General features: G+C 38.9%; 4 protein-coding genes across 4 annotated transcripts; all 4 read left to right on the plus strand.

Annotated features, from left to right (window-relative positions):
* LOC18597169 (glucan endo-1,3-beta-glucosidase 1) lies at window positions 1,612-4,853 on the plus strand. Its single transcript, XM_007026044.2, has 4 exons — window positions 1,612-1,992; window positions 2,094-3,404; window positions 4,420-4,447; window positions 4,585-4,853. Exons 1-4 carry the CDS (start codon window positions 1,923-1,925, stop codon window positions 4,745-4,747), a joined length of 1,572 nt encoding a protein of 523 aa, XP_007026106.1. The 5' UTR covers window positions 1,612-1,922; the 3' UTR covers window positions 4,748-4,853.
* LOC18597170 lies at window positions 5,374-8,216 on the plus strand. The gene is made up of 4 exons (XM_007026045.2): window positions 5,374-6,165; window positions 6,780-6,925; window positions 7,020-7,130; window positions 7,420-8,216. Exons 1-4 carry the CDS (start codon window positions 5,664-5,666, stop codon window positions 8,002-8,004), a joined length of 1,344 nt encoding a protein of 447 aa, XP_007026107.2. The 5' UTR covers window positions 5,374-5,663; the 3' UTR covers window positions 8,005-8,216.
* LOC18597171 (L-ascorbate oxidase homolog) lies at window positions 9,225-13,249 on the plus strand. Its single transcript, XM_007026047.2, has 8 exons — window positions 9,225-9,586; window positions 9,718-9,827; window positions 11,045-11,315; window positions 11,440-11,542; window positions 11,717-12,062; window positions 12,149-12,517; window positions 12,600-12,678; window positions 12,800-13,249. The coding sequence occupies exons 1-8, from the start codon at window positions 9,449-9,451 to the stop codon at window positions 13,010-13,012; spliced, it is 1,629 nt and encodes a 542-aa protein (XP_007026109.2). The 5' UTR covers window positions 9,225-9,448; the 3' UTR covers window positions 13,013-13,249.
* LOC18597173 (putative two-component response regulator ARR13) lies at window positions 15,435-17,746 on the plus strand. The gene is made up of 6 exons (XM_007026050.2): window positions 15,435-15,696; window positions 15,977-16,053; window positions 16,175-16,211; window positions 16,859-17,039; window positions 17,221-17,341; window positions 17,441-17,746. The coding sequence occupies exons 1-6, from the start codon at window positions 15,435-15,437 to the stop codon at window positions 17,678-17,680; spliced, it is 918 nt and encodes a 305-aa protein (XP_007026112.2). The 3' UTR covers window positions 17,681-17,746.

Raw genomic sequence — 18,225 nt, forward strand, 5'->3', positions numbered from 1 at the left:
TATGTTAATTTAACGATTGCTGCAGTTTGGCTCCGTGGCAAACGGGTTAAACAAAACCTTGCCAGTGACATCAAGAATGAGAGAATCTGAATACTACCCTTCGTCAAGTTTGATTTCATTTCAGGCCCCCAAAGCCTCTGCTAAGCCAAATCTAAAAAACGTTTCTAAAAAAGGAGTAAGAAACAGACAATTGGTTCAACAACCTGCTACAACTATATTCATTTGTACGAGTGCAGTGATATTTGCATGTGGAATGGAGGCTCCTAGGATTCCTATTTCCAATTTCTAAATTCCATATGGTTAAAAAGCATCTCTGCTTTTTCCCATTTGTAATCCTAACAATTTGTACCTTACTGCTGTTTCAACCATAAAAAATGTCATTAATTAGTTCAACCCAATTTGATAATGCTTCTTGGCTCATCATTTTATTCCTTGGGAAAAGGTAGGCAAGGTGAGCAACCAAGAATGGTAGCTCAACAGTACTTTACATTCCATTCTCAGCAGGACACACCAACCTGCTCACCATCTTCTGCAAGGAATGAATTGCTGGGAATGGACCATCTAAACCCCCATTATGCATCTTAATTACCCAAAATCAAAGACATCTGGCGGGTTTTTCACTTACGTTATGTAATATCTAAAGCATCAAAGCTTAACCCAAAGAAAGAAAAAAGAAAAATAGAATACACCATTTTGGACAATATTGGTGACCCACATGTGATGTGATGCAGGTGTTTCTGTTTATGCTCGTGACTCACTGCTTGTTTATGGCACCAGAGATGCTATGTTGGTTTTTTGTTTGATATTTGCTTTTTTGAACCTTCTTTTGGTTGGAAGTGTCCTCCATGTCCATCACTACTTGCCTTGTTCTTGCCTCACATTCTTGGAATTCTCTTCCCACTCAATTATGCAATGGCAGCATTTTTAAACTGTCATGTATTTTTAAGGAGTTCGGGTTAGATTCATTCTAAACTGTTACTGCTTCCAAACGAATTATAATTATTGGTTCTTAGATACCAGGAAAGGAAAGTGTCCATTTTTAAACTCTAACTCTACTACAAAGGTCATTCACCTTCAACAAAATGATTCATAAGCCAAAGGGTTTCTATTTCTTCACAGGTTTAAGCCTGGAAAAAACTGAAAATCATTTGCAAACCAACAAGCAAAATGTGCAAAGGAGATAGAAGTGCAGAACTTTAAACTGTCTGGTCTTTTAGTTTTGGTCACTAGAGCCAGGTTATCCAGTTGATGTGAGTTTAGTGTGAGTAGTCTACGAGGTGAAGGTTTGCATTTGAGAGAGAGTTAAATGCTAAATTCCCACGCTTGGAAGCAACTAGGTAGTGTGGAGCATAGCCTATTGAAAGCCCCTACAGACGAGCTGCTACATCGTCTCTCTGGAAAACGCCAGCCTGTACAATCAAGAACCTTCTGAAACTCACCAGACTTGATTTACACTGTTGCCCTCCCCAGCCAGCATATCCTACCAAAAAGCCCCCATGGCCTCCAGTTAATCACATTATTGCCTTGCACTTTTGCCCCGGTCACCAACCATCCCGTTGGAATTATAAAGTGTTGGCCTGTGTGGGAAAAGTTCAGAACGCGTAAAAAAAACAATTTCAACTTGTCGGCTCTAAGGGTATTGTAGTAAATGTATGGCAAGAAATTGAATTATGAAGCAGGAAAGCACAGAAAAGGCCAGTTAAACCACCCCAAAAGACACTTAGTTGTGTTGGTCTTCTGATAAATGTTAGCTTCCTTTCGTCTGACTGTAGATCTCCTGAGTCAATCCTAAACACAACCGATACAAATCCCACAAGAAATCCAGTGACCACCATAGAAAGGAAAACTTGCAAAGATAATGTTAGGATTTGTAGCAGAGACTGAAGCAGGGGAGGCAGAAATAGAACTGAAGCTCCTCTTCAATGGCAAACTCTAAGCTTATTACTTTTGTTATCACCTTCGTTTTCTTCTACTTCACAGTTCCTTCAACAGGTAGCGTCTCAAAAACCCCAGTTGAAAACAGCTTACTCAAAAGAAAAAAAAACCAACAAGGACTCTATTTTTTATTTTTTTTCTTTTACAAATTTTTGCAGCAAAGTCATTAACTTTAGTCGGAGAAATCAAGCAGCAAAGTCAACAAGAAGATAGAGAACCTTTTGTGGGTGTTAACATAGGCACAGATGTCTCAAATCTGCTGGCAGCAACGGACTTGGTTTCATTCTTGCAAGTGCAGAAAATCTCACATATTCGACTTTATGATGCAAATCCAGATATACTCAAAGCATTGGCAAAGACAAAGATCCGGGTCATTATCAGTGTACCGAATAACCAGCTTTTGGCAATAGGGTCGTCCAACACCACGGCAGCTTCTTGGATCGGTCGAAATGTCGTCGCTTACTACCCCGAAACACTCATCACTGCCATTGCTGTTGGAGATGAGGTTTTAACAACCGTACCATCCTCAGCTCCTTTGCTGCTCCCTGCAATTCAGTCTCTTTACAGTGCTTTAGTGGCTGCAAATTTGCATACCCAAATAAAGGTTTCAACTCCACATGCAGCTTCTATTATTCTTGATACCTTTCCTCCTTCTCAGGCTTTCTTTAACCAAAGCTTGACTTCAGTTATGGCACCTTTGCTTCAGTTTTTGTCAAGAACTGGGTCTCCTCTAATGATGAATCTTTATCCATATTATGTGTTTATGGAGAACAAAGGTGTGGTTCCCCTAGATAATTCCTTGTTTAAGCCATTGACACCGTCTAAAGAAATGGTTGATCCTAATACTTTGTTGCATTACACTAATGTGCTTGATGCTATGATTGATGCTGCATATGTTTCTATGAAGAATTTAAATGTTACTGATGTTGTGGTGCTTGTTACTGAGAGTGGGTGGCCTTCAAAAGGGGATTCAAAAGAGCCTTATGCCACTATAGACAATGCAGATACCTATAATTCAAACCTTATTAAGCATGTTTTAGACCATAGTGGAACCCCGTTGCATCCAGAAATCACTTCCAGTGTGTATATATATGAGTTGTTCAATGAGGACTTGAGGTCACCTCCAGTATCTGAGGCAAATTGGGGATTGTTTTATTCAAATTCGACCCCAGTGTATTTGCTTCATGTATCAGGAAGTGGGACCTTTTTGGCAAATGATACAACCAATCAAACCTATTGTATTACAATGGATGGGGTTGATTCAAAGACATTGCAGGCAGCTTTGGACTGGGCTTGTGGTCCTGGGAGGGCAAATTGCAGTGAGATTCAACCAGGGGAAGACTGCTACCAGCCTAACAATGTGAAGAATCATGCTTCTTATGCCTTTGATAGCTACTATCAGAAAGAAGGGAGAGTTTCTGGGTCCTGCGACTTTAAGGGTGTGGCCATGATAACTACCACTGATCCAAGTAAGTGTTACCACAACTTTTCCTTAAAAGAACATTGGTTTTTGGTGTTACGTTGTTCTTCTATGGAGTTGAATTTGTTTTTATAGCCATAATAGGTGGTTAGTTGTCCAAGTACCCAGCTCTAACCTATGATCATTTTGCTTTTCAAAAAAACTTATTATCATTTTATTTTGATGAAAAGGTGGAAATGAGGATATACGACACTCGATGTTAGTCTTGTTTGTGTGTTTTTCTTTGTAAAGATCAAGTTCCTTAGAACAAGAGTCAGGCGTTGTAGTCCAAAACAATTGTCCATTTACCATAGTCTAGAACAATATAATAATAGACCAAGTGCAAAGTTCTAGCAATTTGCTGCTGGTTTAGCGCCTTGAATGTCAAAGTCTAAGGACCCTAAGGCTAAGGTGATAGGAGAATGATGTTTAATTTGCCAGCTTACTCTTCTTTACAGCTAATAAGTTGCTTAAGCACAAGTAGTTAGGTTTTTAAATATAAAGTCTTATCAGAAAGTAAAGCTGTGGGAATAGTCGCACTTCCAAGTTACAAGTTATGAAGCGATACTTGTTGGGAAAAAGGTCACTTCTAACAAAGAATGGTGTATAGTTTCTACCTGACAGAGTCACATGGGCTCTTTTTGTGATTGGAAGGTGGAAAAGGGCGCGGAATAACATTTTCTTGTTCAAGCAGGGAACTATGATTTCAGTTTGGACCCTGTTTCTGTAATGAGCCCCACTGCACAACATAACCTCACTAGGCCACCGGTCCATCTCCATGTTTAGATTGCCTTAGAAAATGACACTCTTCTTCTAGCATATATGCTAGCCATCATCTTCTTTTATTGCCTTGTATGATATGAAGGTTGTACTAGTCCAAATGGAGTCTGTCACCTTGTTTTTGTCTTTCATTTCTCTTTTCTTTTCACCCTTTTGCCCTTCATTTTCTTATCTTTGATTTTACTCTACAATATATAAATCTGACATGTTTTTACTGTAAAAATATTTGTGGGGTATATTTGCAGGTCACGGGAGCTGTGTATTTCCTGGAAGGTGAGACACACTGGCCATTGTCAACAGTCTAGTTCTCATTTATAATTTGGGCTGTTTTAACATTTTGTTCTTAACATCTCTTCTTTCTAAATTCGAGATACATGCTCCTAACAGAGAATCTTTAATTCTGTTTCCAGTAAGAAGGTAAGCAATAAGACAAGAACAATACTGAACTCGACAGAAGTGAGTGGTGCAGCTGAAAGGTTAAAATTCATCACTTTCAACAGCAGCCAAATAAGCGCAACTACCATAGCAGCATTCTGTATTTTGTTATCCATTCCTTTTGTGACCACTCGATGAAGGGGAAAAATAACATATATATATTTTTATAAAAAAATGTATCAATTATTTTGCATTGAATTCATATATGATCTTTTTGTGCCAAAGGTAAAAAAAAAAAAAAAAATAACTTTGATGATGATCTGATGAGTCCGGGGGCTGGGGCAGGGGCAGAGCCCTTGTTGATTGAATGTGTTTGAGCATGGTGATGGTAATTATTTGAGAGTTGATACATGTAATCAACACAATGATTGTAAAGCTTTGGCAGTGAGCAGAAAAGTGTGACTATTTTCTTTTGCATACAATCATCAAACAGGGGAAATGGGATATCAATTTGGCCCCTTTTTGTTGCCAAGTTCATCTTGTTAATGGAATCTGTCCCTGGTTGAAGCAAAAAGGAGATCATCTTTTTTGCCCAATATAAATCTCATGATAATGTTTTCTATTCATAATATTTCTGAACAGTTTGTGTGAGTGAAAAGGCGTTTAATCCTTGGGCTGCCATGGAGATTGCCTTGGGTAACTCATCCAAGGTCCTAGAAATGACTGATGCTTCGCCGAGTTTACAGATAACTCCTCCGTAACTTAGCTCTAAACAAGGGAAACAAATTACAGTAACAATGTTTTTCCATGGTTTAGGAGCTTTTTTCTCGCTAAGAAATCAACTTTTGCTCCCTTTTCGGCCCTGTTCTCGGATCAAGCCCGTCGGTGTCTGCCATTTCTGCTTCTTACTGTTGGAGAAAAAAGAAGAAACAGTTTTTAATGGGAGACCCAGACCACGATTAAAGCACATGAGCCCAAAGTGGGTCCCAACTATGCACACGTGGAACTTTCTGTGGGACATGCTAGATATCCGCCGAACCTAGTGACCAAACCGAAGTTGGAACTCCAGAACGCGGCAAAAGTGGGCACCAGACAAAGCTTTTTAACTTTTGAAATGGTATTCTCGTTAACCCCACTCCACTTCTCCTCGAACCTGAGTCCTGGAATATCGAAAACCTCTCATCTTCTCCTTCTGCGACGACATCTTTCAAGACCGATCGAGAACATGTCTTGGTCTTGCAAGAAATGCACGTTCCTCAACTCCCCATCTCAAAACGCTGCTTGCAAAATCTGCCTTTCGCCTCCTTCTCCTTCGCCTTCACCGTCCTCACCTCCTAAATGGCCATGTAAAGCCTGCACTTTCTTGAACCTTTACAAGAACCCCAACTGCGAAATCTGTGGCACAAGGGCTCCGGTGTCTTCCCTCTCTAGTTTCGAGGATTTGAAAGATACTAGTCTTGATGGGGAGCTTGATTCTTCTGTTGGGTCAGTTTTCTATCCATTGAAGCCTTGTAGTAAGAGGAAGATCAGATACCCGGATGTGGGTAATGAAGATTGCCTTGAATCGAGCAGCTTCCGAGGCATTAAGGCGTCCAATAAGGCTGTGGCTGTGGAGGGTTAGTTTTGATTTTCTTTGCTCGATTGGGATTTTGATTTGGGGTTTTCTTTAGTATAAAAAGATTTTAACTTTTTGTGAATTTGTTTACAAATATTTCTTCTTTCAATGTTGTATTTATTCTCCACATTGCTCTCATTGATTTGGGCACTAATTATATCAAATTTTGTATCATGTTATTGATATAAGTTCATTGCATGTTGTATATCTTATTGTTGAATTGTTATTTTGAAAATACTCATTGTCTCTCGTTATGTTCTAGATGGTTACGTTAGTATTTCTGGGAGAACATATTATTATGTTCATGTATGTGATGTAAATAATCCTCTTTAGAGAGGGTTGTGGTCATTATGTGTAACAAAGAGGTAAGGAAGAGAAAGAACCAAGTATAGTCGAAGTAATATGGTTGTTTGCATTGGTTGCTGGTGAAGAAACTCTCTCAAGGAGCTCTATGTGGCTTAGCAATGCATCTCCATAGTTATCATGTTTAATTAATCACCACTTCTTATATCCACCACTACATTGTGTCTCCAATTGTTTATTGTTCTCCCAAATTTATCTTCTCGAGCCACATTAAATTCTTCTCAACTATGACCTTGTCCCTGTTGTCAGCAGAGGACAGTAATTTAGGGGCAGTTGAGAGTTCATTGAAGATATTGAGCTACAATGTTTGGTTCCGGGAAGACCTGGAGGTGCACAAGAGGATGAAAGCTATTGGTGATCTTATTCAACTGCATTCTCCAGATCTCATTTGTTTTCAGGTTCGTTATAGTAATTTTTGTACCCCATTATTCATTGTTTGATCATATGCATCATGATTGCAGCTTTACCATATGATAACTTTGCTTATTGTAGGAGGTTACCCCCAATATATATGACATTTTTCGTCAGTCCAACTGGTGGAATGTGTATCGATGCTCTGTCTCTGTTGACATGGCAAATTCAAGAGGATACTTTTGTATGCAGGTATGCTTTCAATTGCTCCCCTTTGATAGATACTGTCCTTAATATGTCTACTATTAGGCCTTCCAAATTGACAGCATCATTATATGACCCTTTATGCAAACTATTCCTATCACTTCATTTCTTCTTCCTCTTCTTTTGGTGTTCTTTGAAACGCTATATCTTTATACTTCCAGCAATTTATATACCTTTTGCATTTCTTCCTTTCATTTAAGTCTCTGTTTATTCACCAACTTCTATGATTATTGTAGCTAATGAGCAATGAATCAATTACTTAACACATTACTTGCAGTTAAGCAAACGGCCTGTGAAATCCTTCAGTTGTAAACCCTTTGGAAATTCCGTAATGGGGCGAGAGCTTTGCATGACTGAGGTGGAAGTTTTTGGGGGTAAATCACTGGTTGTTGCTACAAGCCATCTTGAGAGTCCATCCCCAGCCCCTCCAAAATGGGATCAAATGTTCAGCAAGGAACGCATAGAACAGGCCAAGGAGGCCATCAACATTCTCAAGAATAACCCAAATGTTATTTTTGGGGGTGATATGAACTGGGATGACAAACTAGATGGTCAGTTTCCTTTACCCGATGGATGGATTGATGCCTGGAGAGAGTTAAGGTCTGCGGAAGATGGATGGACATATGATACCAAATCCAACCAGATGTTGTCAGGCAATCGCACATTACAAAAGCGACTAGACAGATTTGTATGCAATCTGAATGATTTTAAAGTAAGTGGAATTGACATGATTGGAATAGAGGCATTACCTGGCCTATCTTATATCAAGGAGAAGAACGTGAGAAAAGAGAAGAAGTTATTGGAGCTTCCCGTTTTGCCAAGTGATCATTATGGCCTGCTTTTAACAATCTCTACTAAGTAATGGCAAGGTGAATGGTTCGCGTAAAGCTCGATCTACTGTTTATCATTTCCATCTGCACTTTCAAAGCATACTTGCATGCAGTTTTGTATAAACCAGTAATGGAATGATGCAAACAGATAACAGCATTTTGTTACCACTCTGTTTCACATTTTGTATAAAGCTACGTGGATGGAAATCATAGGATTTCATATTATTACACTCTACTTGCTGGATATTTGTTTTATTCTACTTTCCCTTGTTGCCATATGATTGAGATATTGTTTTAAGCAATTATGGCTTTACGTGGGCATTGGCCATTGAGAAAGCATAGGATTCAGTCCTGTCAGATAATGAACTGGATGTTGCAATATAAAATCAGCAGGCATAGGAAAAAATCAATTAGCCAAAATCTTGTTTTGCATGGAAGTCTTGGGATTCTATGCTACCCTCCAAAAGATGCCAAGATGAGGATCTCAGAAAGTGATTATAGAGGTAAGCCAGTCCTGTGTGAGCTGTGGGATATTTGCTTGAGCAGGTCCACCACTGCACCACTCATGGCTGGCCAAAAGTAAACCAGGATCCAGTTAAAGGGCCAGAGATGATCCATCCATGGACTCCATCACGTTTATTAATTTCCATACCTTAATTCAGTCAATTGTCAGTATTGATTCTTGCCAGAAAATGTCAAAACTATAGAATCTAATCATCATTTTTGTTTTGTTTTTGTTTTTTTTATCTTTTTGCTTGAAAGGAAAAGGCATAGAATCTAATTATCTGCTAATGCTATCGCCTTTTCCATTGCGGCATCAAAAGGCCATTTCTGATCATGATTCCTTCATTTGGCCATAGCCCTTTCGTCTGTTAATCGTGCTATGCCTGTGGAAAATGGAAGATGCATCAGAAGTCATTGTTAGCAAATTCGGACAGGGTCACATGAAATTAGGTGATTCAAAGCTGCACGTGAGTGGGGTTGACCCCTCCCTTGTGACTTGACAGGCTGTACAGTTTTTGCATATGGCAACAAGCTAGTAGTTTCTTTTACCGTCCAAAATTTATCAGCTCTTAAGGGCAAATCAAAACCAAATCACAAACCGTCAAACATCAAGCAGGCTACCACCGGTCCCACGACATGAACAGGACCCGCGTGATGCTACATAGTCCATGATTGAACTGGACCATCTGTTTCACTAGGCTCAACCGCGTTTAATTGGAACCCACTGACAGCTCATATGTGATCCTCTAAGTCTTGCTTCTCTTGCATACAAAACAGAGCTCTGCTTTCGCCTCCGAACTAAAGAAAAAAAAAGCCATAGAAACAGAGGGAAAGATAGATTTATAGAGAAAGATACAACAATGGTACCTTAAAGAGTCACTCTTTCTAGATCTGTGTTCTATGTAACATTTAGCAATCCCCTCTTTTTGAGTGGTTTTGTTCTCTTTAAGTAGAAAAAGAAAGACAGTAAAAATGGAAGACGGCAAGCTTCTTCTTTGTTGTTTCATTGCTTACATTTTGTTTTTTGGCGTCAATGGAGAAAACCCTTACAGGTATATCACTTGGAAAGTCACGTACGGTGATATTTACCCTCTTGGCGTTAAGCAACAGGTACCCTTTCTTCTTGCTTTCTGGTTTTTTGTTCAAAGGAAAGATCTTTTCTTGCTCTAACAAGAAAAACGCTGCACCCTTTTTGTTTTTCTCAAAGCAACTTGTTTCGCTTGTGGCAAAATGTGTTGCAGGGGATCTTAATAAACGGGCAGTTTCCAGGGCCTCAGATCGATGCAGTCACTAACGATAACCTGATTATCAGTGTTTATAACTACTTAAACGAACCATTCCTTATCTCTTGGTAATAATGCTAGCACCCCTTTCTTTCTTTTTGCTTATTTTAGGCCAACATCTACTTAATCTTCAGCTTGGTTGGTTTGAAGAGCAAGCTAAGAAAAGGAAAGGAAGAAAGAAAGAAAGTAAATGTGAAACATTTGAAGCTGAGCATAAGCTCAAAATGCTGCCTTTTATTTTAAGCCAATGTGTGTATGTTTCTTTTTGGTTTCATGATGATATAACTAGAGTTTAGTGGGGGCACTTATTGAGTTTACTAGATCTTTGGTTTAATGCTTGAACAGTTGGAAAAACTTCCCATTGGTAGAAATTTGCAATCACTATTCTCTTTAGGAAGATATCAAACCTAATGCTGAATTTGATGAATATGAAATCTAGGGCTATTTTTGTAAGTTGGTATGTGAGCATATCCCTACTCCTTATCTTTGATCCCTTGTATGGAAGTACATATAATTGAAGAGAGTGGGGGAGAAAAGGCATAGTTACTTTTTCCGGCTACTTTTGTCACTTTGGTTTTTGTTGGTTCACATTTCATGGACAATCTCTGACGATATGGTCCGGGCATGGTTAAATGATTAAAGCTCACTTGCTCTAACTAATAGCTCTTTGAGGATTCAATGGGGTATTGGGATTAATACTATCATGATAATCCACTTTGTGCAACTGGCTGAATATAGTAAATTTTTCCCACCACCTGCTACATCTCTCATCTGTAGATCTTCATGTTCAAAAATATTAAAAAATGGATGTAATTAATCAACATTAACTGCATAGTTATGGCAGAACTGATTACAATCTATATTTAAATGCATGTGTTTGTGCATCAACAAATAAAAAAGATGTACGGCCAGCAATAGAACATGGGCCTAGGCCTGGTTCTCCTAATGGGTTCAGAGCTCTCTTAATTATGGAACTTTACTTTAATTCATGCATATTGAACAGTTAATAAAGCTTGGCATAATTATGTTATATTAGTGATAGTGAGTAGTGATTGCTCCTCATCCAAATTCTGCCGATTTGGCATGCAGGAACTTTGTGATAACATTCTTTCAAGTACTTGGGCCTTAGGATAACTGTAGTTACAAATTCTTTTCTTGGTCTTATTCAATATGATCATTCATCATCAGCTAATAGAATCTACGAAACAAGCAGAAACAGAAACACCTTTAGGATGCTGCAATTGATGTGAAATTTGGCACTCATCTCCTGTTTTTCCTTCTGCAGGAACGGTGTGCAGCAGAGGAGGAACTCATGGCAGGATGGAGTCTTTGGCACGAACTGTCCCATTCGACCAGGGAAAAACTTCACTTATGTTCTCCAAGTGAAAGATCAAATTGGTAGCTTTTTCTACTTTCCATCACTTTTATTCCATAAGGCTGCTGGAGGATATGGTGGCATCAGAATTTGGAGCCGCCCTAAGATTCCTGTACCTTTTCCCACTCCCGCTGGGGATTTCACTGTACTGGCTGGGGACTGGTATAAGAGAAATCACTATGTAAGCATTCTGTATCTTTTATGATATCAAATATGTAAGGGAGTGGAGCCTTAATCATTCTTTCACCCCCATCTTTTTCTTATTTTCTCCAGTAAATGTCGAGTAATCCTCTTTGTTTCGTAAGGTATTGAGACGTCTCTTGGACAGTGGTCGTAACCTTCCCTTCCCTGATGGACTTCTCATTAATGGTAGAGGGTGGAATGGATACACATTCACTGTTGATCCAGGTGAATGATAGCAAACTTCCAAGTTTTCCTCCAATCTGTTGGTTGTTGTTCCTTAAATCTCATCAATTGGTTCACGAATAATCTTTTATTGAGTTTTCTATAGGTGGAATATGTCAAGGCCATTCTCTCTTAGAATCTTACCCTTATATACATGTTTTTCTTATTTGTTCTTAGGTAGGACATACAGGTTCAGGGTATCAAATGTTGGGCTTACGACTTCAATTAACTTCAGGATCCAGGGTCACAATCTGAAACTCATAGAAGTAGAAGGATCTCATACACTCCAGAACACCTACAGTTCTTTTGATATCCATCTTGGGCAGTCATGTTCTTTCTTGGTCACAGCTGATCAGGTGTCGAAGGATTACTATGTTGTTGTCTCTTCACGCTTCACTAGTCGTGTGCTCACAACAACTGCCGTTCTTCACTATAGCAATTCAAAACAGGGCGTTTCTGGTCCTGTTCCTGGGGCTTCCACAATTCAAATTGCTCCATCACTCCTCCAGGAGAGATCCATACGGTACTTATCTTATATTCTTTTCAGAAGCTAGCAAGCTAAATGCCATTAAAAAGTGGCTACCGACCTGATAGTTTTTCTTCTACCAGTTGGAACCTGACAGCTAGTGGACCTAGACCTAATCCCCAAGGCTCATACCACTATGGACTGATCACTCCAAGCCGCACTATCATGCTTGCAAACTCTGCACCTTGGATTAATGGAAAGCAGAGGTATGCTGTCAATGGCGTCTCATATGTTCCAGCAGATACCCCATTAAAACTAGCAGATTACTTCAAGATTCCCGGAGTCTTCAATCTTGGAAGCATTCCTACCTGGCCCCCTTCAGGAAACAATGCCTACTTTCAGACCTCAGTCATGGCAGCCAATTTCCGGGAATATGTTGAGATTGTATTCCAAAACTGGGAGGACACTGTGCAGTCATGGCATATTGATGGTTATTCCTTCTTTGTCGTGGGGTAAGGCTTCTCATGCCTATGCTCTATATTCAATTCTTTTATCTATGGCTAAATGTGTTGCTAAAAAATGTTGGATGATCAGGATGGATGGAGGCCAATGGACGCCTGGAAGTAGAGCAAACTACAATTTGAGAGACACAGTGGCTCGCTGTACTACTCAGGTATATGCAATACAGATCGTTGTCCTTCCATCAATGTGCTTGGAAATGTGATCAATTGTAGGGATCGTAGGTGCATCAACTCTCAAAGTCACAATTTATTGACCTATCTGAGTGAATGCAGGTTTACCCCAGGTCATGGACCGCGATCTACATGGCTCTGGACAACGTAGGAATGTGGAATATAAGGTCTGAAAACTGGGCCAGACAATACTTGGGGCAGCAGTTCTATCTCAGGGTTTACTCCCCTGCAAATTCCTGGAGAGATGAGTTACCAATCCCAAAGAATGCTCCTCTCTGTGGCAGGGCCAGAGGTCGCCACACAAGGCCTCTCTGAATTTAGCTAACCGAAAAAATAATAATGTCACGAAGGGGTGACATGGTGCAAGCTTGGGATATGATGAACAAAATTAGGCTGTTAAATAGCGAGAAAATTTATTGTGAGAGCTCAACTTGAGCTTTTGAGCTAATTCTTCTGTCTTTTGCCTTGTATTCATGGAACTTTTCTTGTTTCTATGATGACAGGATGGGCATTAAATTAATACATTATATGAACTCCAATGTTACTCGAAAACACAGAAAACATCAGTAGTGTTGGATTATAAATAAGTCTTGGGAAAAACCCATAAAATTAATCTGTCAAGTAGTAATTGTTCGAGCTACAATCAACAAGCATCACCTTCCAGCTTTTGGGTGAGGCTGATTGGAGGGCATGGGCACGTACAGGACAAACATCGATGAAAGATAAGGCATATTTGTTGGAGTCTTGAGTTTATAAGAGTCAATGTTGCATATTTAATTGGATTAACTTTTTAAAAAGAGTAATAGTGTTGTGATAAAATGATATTAGAGTAAATTTATATTTAATTTTAATTTGGTTGTCACATCAAACGCTTCAATGAATGAAGTAGATAGGGTGACTCGACTTGTGGCGAGAGAGAGACTGTTTTTGAATTGTATTTCGGATAGGTAAAAGAAAAAGAGTTTTAAGTTTATAAATTTGGATATTGTACACTCTTTTAAAGAGAAAGTAATAACAATGCTTTGATTAAAATTTAAATAAAATTTTGATCATACAAATACAATATATATTTTTGAAAACAATACTTCAACAGTGCCTTAAAATTACAGTCATCAACATTTTCCTTGAGGAATAATCCTAGGGAAACTTATAGAAGATGAATAAAATTAAAGATTACAACAACAGTTTAATTACGACCAGTATTCAGACGAACAAACAATTCTGCTTTAGAATTCTAGGTGAAGCTGGAAGGAATTGCTAAAGCTGAGACCTCCAGCTCTTCTTTTCAATAAAGCAGCAAGAAGTTTGGGGAGCATCTGGTTCTACCTACAAGGCTGCAGCTCATGTTTGGAATGGAACCAGACACAAGCAGGGAAAAGTGGACTGGCATAGACTCATTTGTGTAATTCCTGGGGTTTTGAGGGACTTAAAGGTTGCATGGTTGGGTCGTTTTAATGCCTTTATTGCTGCTGTTTTGCAAGCCTTGGTTTTTTTCTGTGTAACAGCTTTGCTGCTTCTTTGGATATATACTGAAAGAAACTTTCCTTATCCCAAAGAACAGAAAACAAAAAAAAAAAAAAGAAATTTCTGCTTAAAAATGGAGTCTCCTTAATTCAGACAAGGTTACTTTCCGTAATTCCCATCCTACCATTTATTCAGGCTTACGATATCACGACACACTTGTCCATGCTTCTCGCAATTCCATCCAGAGGAATATTCCCTCTCCCATCTTGAAACGGTCTTCCTTTAATCTTCAATTCTCCAACCCCCTGTCAGCAAGCGCCACAATCCGACAGGCAAAACTTGTTTCACTCCATTTTGGCATCAAATTGCTCACCACCAATGGTGACGTTTTTGGCATCAACGTGGCAGTCCAAGAGAAACAAGCAACATGCGAAGAATGCTTACTTGGCGACACCGCCCCCTTCTTCTCGCCTTATTGCTCGATGTTGAGTGTCTTTTGATTTGGTCCAGGGAAGAAAAAAGAAAAAAGGGTTATGGCCGGAATAAAGGGAACTATATACTGTTTTGCAGAACGGGGGAAGGTTTGAAATGTTTCTTGTAGGAAGTGCAAATGCTTAGCTCACTTTGCAATTTCTGCCTCTGGCTCCATGTTTAACTTTAGGCCCATTCTTAACGTTTGGGTCTTTGATCTTTTGTTTTGTAGTGAGCCCTTTTCTCTTTATTTCTTTTGTTCATAACGTTTACCTTTGGTAATTTCTTCAGAATTAAAGATTGATTAATTACTTCTAAGATTCATATATACTTCCTATGATGATGAACTTGAGCAGATGACTGCTAAACTTGACAGATAAAATGAAGACAGCAGTTGCATTTATATTCTTCAACTGAAAAAGAAAAAAAGGAAGAATGAATGTCAGGAAATGCATGGCAGTGCCCAAAGAATGTCATGAAACCATGATATCATCAGGAAATTTGGGTAGAAATGTTTTTACCTTTTAACCTTTCGTTTTGATCAGTTTTCACCCAATCACTTCTTTTTCTTTGAAGAAGTCTGAGTCTGAAATTCCGTGTCCAATTTTTCCTTTTTCTAATCGAACCTCCAATAGACTAAACTGACCTTAAAGAGGAGTAAGAAAAAAGCTGAGCAACAAGACAAAATCTATGCTACAGATAGTCTCACTAGTATTTATTGTTCTCTTTTGTTTCACTGAAGACCACCTCTTTTCCCTCTCCCTCTCTCTCTCTCTCTCTCTTTTATTCTCTAGTCCTGGCAATGAAGAGGGTTGATGGTGATAGTTCCCTGAAGGGGTCTCCATCTTCTTCTCTTGACAGTGGAAGTGCTTACTACTCGCAGTCATCGACTATGAGAGCTACCAGGCGACCCATGGATGACAATCTGGTGCCTGAAATAAGCTTGAAATCGCCTACTGCTGTCGTAAGGCCTTATGCCAGATCAAAAATGCCTCGGCTGAGATGGACTCCTGATCTTCACCACTGCTTTGTACATGCAGTTGAACACTTGGGAGGAGAAGACAGTAAGCCATCTTCCATGAACCTTCATTAACCCCCTATCCTTTTTCATTTTGATAAAACTAACACCTATATTTTCATTCATTACTGTTTGTTTAATTAGATCGATAATTCGAGTAAACTTGTTGGTGATGTTACCTTCGTGTATACCTTTAGAGAAACTAAAGCATTTGCAGACTCTCTTATTAAATTTGAAGTTTTCTTTGTAAAGAGTCCAGTTATTGTATATGTTCGGGGCATATGCAGTCGCCTGTTCAATTAATATTATGGTTTTGTGAATTATAGGAGCTACACCAAAGATGGTATTACAGATAATGGATGTGAAGGGCCTGACCATCTCCCACGTAAAGAGCCATCTTCAGGTTTGATCAAAACGACTGCAACAACATCACATTCATTGGAAAAAGATTCTTGGTTTTAGGAATTGGATTTTTCCATGGTCAACTTTTTGATTTCTGGTTTGTGTTTGCCATATATGGACAGATGTACAGGAGCATGAAGCATGAGCAGATGATACGAGGTAATACATGAGCATCTGTTGTTAGTGCATGCTCAATTTTATGTGGGGAAAATGAGATGGTAAATTAATTACAGCCCACTCTGATCCCATCGATTGATCATCAAAAGCATGCTTCACCCTCTTTCCAGTTAGCAGTTCATGGCCATATTAGAAAAATGAAGGAGCAAATTTAATTATTGCCTTAAGTTGTTGATCAACATGCCTAAAATAGATGAAGTATTTTTGTTAATGACTTTTTGAGGATAAAAATTATTAAATAATTACATACAAGAATATAATTAATCAAATTACATATCATGTCGAGATTATATATATTAGTAATTATCGAATATATATTAAAAAATTGATATTCAAACTAAATATTTTTTTCGTCTCTTATATAAATTTCTTTTCTTGAATATTATTCCTAATTTGAGAAAAAAAGAAAATGAAGAGTTATTATCAAGGATAACAAAGAAAAGTAAGAACAAATGTTTTTTTTTAAAACAAGAAAAATATTTATAAGAGGGAAGGATTATTATATCATAATTACAATTTATATGTCACTCTAACTTTTCTTCTATGTATTTAAATTAAATCTTTTAACCATTTGTGGATATCTCAATTTATATAATTCGGGATGTCGTATGTCTGGTTTTGTATCATAGAAGCAGCAATGGCAGCAAGGAGAAATGATCAGAAGGTGTCGAACCTGATTAACCGCCAACAAATCAGTCATCAGCTTAAGGATGGGGGTTCCTCCATTAATCGTAATTCGTTCCAAAATCCAGGCTTCCGAACCCAAGAGATGGCTTCAAATTCCGTCCTTCCTGCACAACGGTATCCGGTGTAAGTTACAATATAGCCTGAAGCTTATTTTCGTGTAGTGCGCCTGCTTTAGCGAGTCCATCTGTTAAGGAATTCGTCTCTCTGGAAATGTGTTCAAGTAAAATGAAAATGTCGGTGATTGCAATCTTATTTAGCCCTGGGGTATCAATAGGATTTTGCATTGAGACTTGTCCATTTGCAGGAATGGAAACAAAGTCAGTGACCAGTTACCAGACGCAGAAGTAGCAGATAAGGTATCTGAGCAGCAGAGATCAGATTCATATATCATCTTCAAGGATCTACTCAACAGTTGCATGACCCCAGTAATTAATCTCTCTCTTTCTTTCTGTCAACACACCAGCAGATTGATTTCTTCACAACACAGATTGCTCTACTGTTCCTTTCCCTTTTGATCTTTACAGGAGAGGAACGGGCAAGCAAAAGTACTGGGACAACATGGTGGTGCAGGTGCAGCAGGTTGGAAGTGCAGCAGCCATCGAAGATTGGTTGACTTAGCTGATCACCAGGCAGCTGATCAGAGAATATCTGATGGCTCGACGTGTCTATCGGCAAACTCAAAAGTTTCCCAGCCAATGTTAAGGCTGAGCAAAGCTAAGACCCTAGAGGTGAATGACGTTTCTCTGGAGCTCACTCTTGCTTAAGAGTATGCACATAATGATGTCTCTCTCTCTCTCGTATGGAATATCAAAAAGTTCCTTTTACAGTGTTCTGTTAATCTGTTTGGGTAGATTTTCTGAAGTCTACATATGCTCACCATCCCACGAGACAACCCTTAACACAGCTACCTCCAATAATTACGAACGGTGACCAAAGGGTCATTGGCATAGGGTGATAAAGCAAGCTTGATTCTTGTGTACAAGTTGCCCTATGGCTCGAATTCGACCACTTTTTCTTTTTTGGCCTGGGGACGAGGGAGGGAGGGGGGTGGCAGTACTTAAACAGGAACCCTTTTTTTACTTAGCCTGTAATTTCAAGATATGGGTTAGGTTGATGATTCAAATTTCAAGTCACAGATTCCACAGAAAATTTAACAGACAATTATTCACAATCAACTCAAAGAAAGGGCATAGTTTCATCTCATCTCCAGTTGTTCTACGCACATATAACACTAATTGAAAGGCATAGTTTGGCCTTATTCAAGCTCTAATTACAATTATTTCCTCTCCTATATCAAGAAAAAATATAA

Source organism: Theobroma cacao, chromosome 6, assembly GCF_000208745.1.
Source record: "Theobroma cacao cultivar B97-61/B2 chromosome 6, Criollo_cocoa_genome_V2, whole genome shotgun sequence".
Classification (NCBI taxonomy): domain Eukaryota; kingdom Viridiplantae; phylum Streptophyta; class Magnoliopsida; order Malvales; family Malvaceae; genus Theobroma; species Theobroma cacao.

Excerpts from the sequence above, each read along its gene's own strand:
- LOC18597173 (XM_007026050.2), top strand. The coding sequence starts at position 15,435 with ATGAAGAGGGTTGATGGTGATAGTTCCCTGAAGGGGTCTCCATCTTCT. Across the intron at positions 15,697-15,976 it reads ACACTTGGGAGGAGAAGACA|GAGCTACACCAAAGATGGTA; the intron begins GTAAGCCATCTT and ends TGTGAATTATAG. Across the intron at positions 17,040-17,220 it reads CCTGCACAACGGTATCCGGT|GAATGGAAACAAAGTCAGTG; the intron begins GTAAGTTACAAT and ends GTCCATTTGCAG.
- LOC18597169 (XM_007026044.2), top strand. The coding sequence starts at position 1,923 with ATGGCAAACTCTAAGCTTATTACTTTTGTTATCACCTTCGTTTTCTTC. Across the intron at positions 3,405-4,419 it reads GATAACTACCACTGATCCAA|GTCACGGGAGCTGTGTATTT; the intron begins GTAAGTGTTACC and ends GTATATTTGCAG. Across the intron at positions 4,448-4,584 it reads AGCTGTGTATTTCCTGGAAG|TAAGAAGGTAAGCAATAAGA; the intron begins GTGAGACACACT and ends TTCTGTTTCCAG.
- LOC18597171 (XM_007026047.2), top strand. The coding sequence starts at position 9,449 with ATGGAAGACGGCAAGCTTCTTCTTTGTTGTTTCATTGCTTACATTTTG. Across the intron at positions 9,828-11,044 it reads GAACCATTCCTTATCTCTTG|GAACGGTGTGCAGCAGAGGA; the intron begins GTAATAATGCTA and ends TTCCTTCTGCAG. Across the intron at positions 12,063-12,148 it reads CTCCAGGAGAGATCCATACG|TTGGAACCTGACAGCTAGTG; the intron begins GTACTTATCTTA and ends TTCTTCTACCAG.
- LOC18597170 (XM_007026045.2), top strand. The coding sequence starts at position 5,664 with ATGGTATTCTCGTTAACCCCACTCCACTTCTCCTCGAACCTGAGTCCT. Across the intron at positions 6,166-6,779 it reads TAAGGCTGTGGCTGTGGAGG|AGGACAGTAATTTAGGGGCA; the intron begins GTTAGTTTTGAT and ends TGTTGTCAGCAG. Across the intron at positions 7,131-7,419 it reads GAGGATACTTTTGTATGCAG|TTAAGCAAACGGCCTGTGAA; the intron begins GTATGCTTTCAA and ends CATTACTTGCAG.